The sequence below is a fragment of the Rutidosis leptorrhynchoides genome, chromosome 2, assembly GCF_046630445.1.
Source record: "Rutidosis leptorrhynchoides isolate AG116_Rl617_1_P2 chromosome 2, CSIRO_AGI_Rlap_v1, whole genome shotgun sequence".
Taxonomy (NCBI): Eukaryota; Viridiplantae; Streptophyta; class Magnoliopsida; order Asterales; family Asteraceae; genus Rutidosis; species Rutidosis leptorrhynchoides.
Genome location: NC_092334.1, coordinates 359,503,966 through 359,507,813, shown reverse-complemented (window position 1 = coordinate 359,507,813; position 3,848 = coordinate 359,503,966). Strand labels below are relative to the sequence as shown.

At 31.1% G+C, this 3,848-nt stretch overlaps 1 protein-coding gene across 2 annotated transcripts; it reads right to left on the bottom strand.

The window, feature by feature from the left end:
• Positions 1-503: 503 nt before the first annotated feature.
• LOC139892000 (ADP-ribosylation factor 2-B-like) lies at positions 504-2,629 on the bottom strand. Of its 2 annotated transcripts, none has more exons than XM_071875032.1 (6): positions 2,559-2,629; positions 1,736-1,891; positions 1,525-1,595; positions 1,294-1,413; positions 810-928; positions 504-594 (listed from the first exon to the last, which is right to left on the bottom strand). In XM_071875032.1, the coding sequence occupies exons 2-6, from the start codon at positions 1,881-1,883 to the stop codon at positions 504-506; spliced, it is 549 nt and encodes a 182-aa protein (XP_071731133.1). In that variant the 5' UTR covers positions 1,884-1,891; positions 2,559-2,629. The 2 variants fall into 2 exon arrangements, with proteins under 2 accessions (XP_071731133.1, XP_071731134.1); XM_071875033.1 differs by having other exon boundaries at positions 2,539-2,612.
• Positions 2,630-3,848: the final 1,219 nt, after the last annotated feature.

Here is a 3,848-nt window from a genome sequence, read left to right as displayed (position 1 = left end):
GGATCAATGACCTAAGTTTGTCTATTATATATTTTATATAGTTGTGTCGAGAAAAAGAACTTTAGTCATTTATTTTTGAAGGTGAACTGTTAATTAAAAACACCCGGAAATGAGATAATGGAGAGTAAATCAGGATGAAAGAAGTAACAACATACAATAATAAATTTATTAATACGTCATTATAAATATCAAATCAAATGTATCTATTAAAATCAACCTTCAATTCACAATCTTCCTATAAACTTTGGTTTAAGCGAAACCACCATAGTACAAGCTGCATTTGAAGGATATATAAAGAATCCTTAATTATTTTCCACACGAGAACCACAAAGAAATCATTTGTGCCCATCTGATGTACATTTTTATACCTGCAACAAAAGGTATATCATAAGGACCAAAGCTTATATCTAGAGATTACAGTAATTAAATTGACGTATAGACGTCCATCCATCGATCCATAGCTAGAAGAAAACTACTAATTTAAATGTTTTTAGCACATTAAGTTAACTTGCCTTTCTAACAATGTTTTTGGAGAGCCAATCTAGGCCTTCATAAAGCCCTTCACCAGATGTTGCACATGAGCTTTGAATGTACCTAAACATTAACATACCAATTAGTTTACAAGACATATATTCACAAAGTTATTTTAAAAATGTGTCATATTTGGGTTATGGTTCAAATATATGTGATTATGATTATGAACCGAGTCAAACAGTTTAAAAGTCAATAGAACTTCTAAATATACTTGAAGTGTCCACAACATTTCAAATAAACAAACAAAAAGTTTTTTAGAATTTAGGGCAGTTTACCAAGGGCGTTGACGAAGAGTATGCAGACCGAGCTTATCAGTTAATTCTGCAGCATTCATTGTGTTTGGCAAATCTTGTTTGTTAGCCAAGACCAGAAGAACCGCGTCTCTTAGCTCATCCTGTAATTACAATCGAAGTAACTTTAAGTTGACTGATAGTTCGAATCAATAAACTATGGCTCTTTAAAGGAGCGTCAATGACACATAGTTCGAATTGTTAATGGATGGGGCATCTTGCCCCTCACATTATGAAATTGACAGCCGATTGTGGACTGGTCTGGGTTGGGGGTTATTAACCTTTTGCCGCAAAAAATAAAAAAAGAAAAAAAGAAGAAAAGCAATTAAGACTTGGTGTTCTAGTGACTTTTCTAAAGGATACGAAAAATCGGATTAATTTTGTGTTCAACTTCATCATGATGAAACCATGATATAAAGGATAGTGAAAATAAGTTGCAAGTATATGTAAGTAAATGAGAATGGCAAACCTCATTTAAAAGCTTAAAAAGCTCGTCCCTTGCTTCAATTACGCGGTCCCTGTCATTGCTATCCACTACAAACACGATCCCCTGTGTGTTTGCAAAGTAGAACCTCCACAAGGGACGAATCTTGAAACAAACAAAAAAAAATAAAAATCACAATTTACGTCAAACCACAAGAAACACAAATTTGATAGTTCGATCCCATTTAACACGGAACTAAATAATAACAGTACAAACCTTGTCTTGGCCACCAATATCCCACACAGTGAAGCTGATATTTTTATATTCAACAGCTTCAACATTGAATCCTGAAAACAAACTTTTAGTATTAGAAACCTTCTAACTATTAAGCTAATAAAATGGGAAAACATTCCTATATGTGTTTTTCAAGATGCATCACTTAATGAAATTATATGATATACATCTATATATAACGATGACGACGTACCAATTGTAGGGATTGTTGTCACAATTTCTCCTAGCTTTAGCTTGTATAAGATGGTAGTTTTACCAGCAGCATCAAGACCTACCATCAAAATTCTCATCTCTGTCTTTCCAAATAACTGGCTAAACAACTTGCTCAAACTCATCCCCATCTTTCGATCTGTTGCATCAGATCATATACGTAGTACGTAGTTATTATATTTGAAAATACTTTAGTGTACATTCAGATATAGTCATAAACAAAACAGAATTGTCATGACTTCTAGCAAATGAACCAATGTAGTTCATAATAACCTCCCTCACTTACATAACTATAGATAAATGACTTCTTCAATCTTCACAGAAAGTAAAATGATTTTCAGTTAGGTCGAAAAACTAGGGAATTAGGGTTCCACACTGTTTCATTAATGATTATAAACACATTATATACTATAGTATTTTTATGAAGGCATGGTTGGCTTGAAATATTTCTAATATAATTATAAAAATATAATCCGTGTTTTCATATTGGTTGGAAGTTCTTTCGGAATCAACAATATTAAGAGATCGTTCTCAATCACATTGATAACTATTTACTCCCTAGTCACAAATATATTTTCTGGTTTTGTTTTTTTTAGATTTAAAATATAATTGCGAATTTTCTATTATGTCCATAGTTCAATGAGCTATTTTATCTAAAATAAATTATTATAAAATCAACAAGGTGGATTTTTTTTTTAAACTGATCTAGTATAATACAATTCCAATTTACAATGGTTAAGTATTTCACAGCATAATACAAATCAAGCCAATGGAATGGATGTGTACCTTAAAATGCGAGATATTACCTGGTGCTTAAGATGTTTGTAACTTTAACTTTTTGAGTTGTACCTTTCTGCCTTCTGATCGAATATATAACGTATTTGTATGTATATTCTGTTATATCCCTATTTATAGTTTCCCATGATATTGTCCACAAGTCAATTTACATAGCACCAAGTTATTGACCAAGTCTTGGAATATATCGACTTAGTGCTTAAGTTTTGAAGAATTCATCTAACGCAAGTTATACACTTCATTAACACCATTTAGAATTCACCACGTGGCAGAGTTCACTAGGCTTAAAATTCACGTGTAAAGTCTCTTTAATAGAGTATTAAAAAAAAAAAAAAAAGAAGACAAAATTACCCATTTCGTCTATGTATTTTTCACTTTTTTGTCCGTTTCATCTATTTATTTTATTTTTTGCATTTTTTATCCTTAAAAGTATTTTAAAGTCTCAATTTCATCATTCACATTAACGCATGCTAACCGAATCCGTTAAAATTATTCACAAGAACTATCGACGTAATATTTAACTAATTAAATTACAAAAAACAATTCTTTCTTTCTCTTATTATGTCCGGCAAGTACATACAAATTACACGAAGTATACATCTCAAACCTCAACCGATTCATCCTAACGATATCCCTATCGATTACTCTAGTTTCATCGCCATCATATGGGGTTGCCGGCTTTATGTTTGATGTATGTTCAGATTTGCTGTTATGGAATGGTGAGAAATTACCGAAGCCCTAAATTGTTTATGAATATTGTTTTCGGAAAATAATGAAGCAAACAAATTACGAGTATATAAGTTTCTGGAACATAACATTAAACCAATTAACTGTCCTCTCACTGATCTTCTATTTATTTACATACAATGAAATACAAATGAAACCTCAATCTTAATGTGAAACACACTAATAAGGCTAGCAAAATGCACGCAGGTTGGGTCAAAATTAAATACAAACAGTTAAGTAGTAGTAATTGAACATTAATAACTATTTTACTTTTTGTTTTTATATTACTCCGTAATTTATTTATTATCTGTATTCTAATGTCATCTAGTGCCTTTAAAAAATTAATTTCTAATTTCATCTAGTCTAGTACTATATACAAAGGATTACCAATTCATTACTATTATCACCTTCATGTTATTTATTGACCATCATCATCATCATCGCAAAATTCATCATCATCAGCCGCGAAGAAAACATATCAAATAAATCGAATTCTCAAGATTAGTTCTTCTTTACATTCTAATTCCGATACTATATCATATTAACGAATTTTGTGTGTATTTGCCAGACATAAT

Coding starts and splice junctions, on each gene's coding strand:
- LOC139892000 (XM_071875032.1), bottom strand. CDS start 1,883: ATGGGGATGAGTTTGAGCAAGTTGTTTAGCCAGTTATTTGGAAAGACA. Junction 1,414..1,524: donor ATATTGGTGGCCAAGACAAG/GTTTGTACTGTT, acceptor GTTTGTTTCAAG/ATTCGTCCCTTGTGGAGGTT. Junction 929..1,293: donor TTTTTAAGCTTTTAAATGAG/GTTTGCCATTCT, acceptor TTGTAATTACAG/GATGAGCTAAGAGACGCGGT.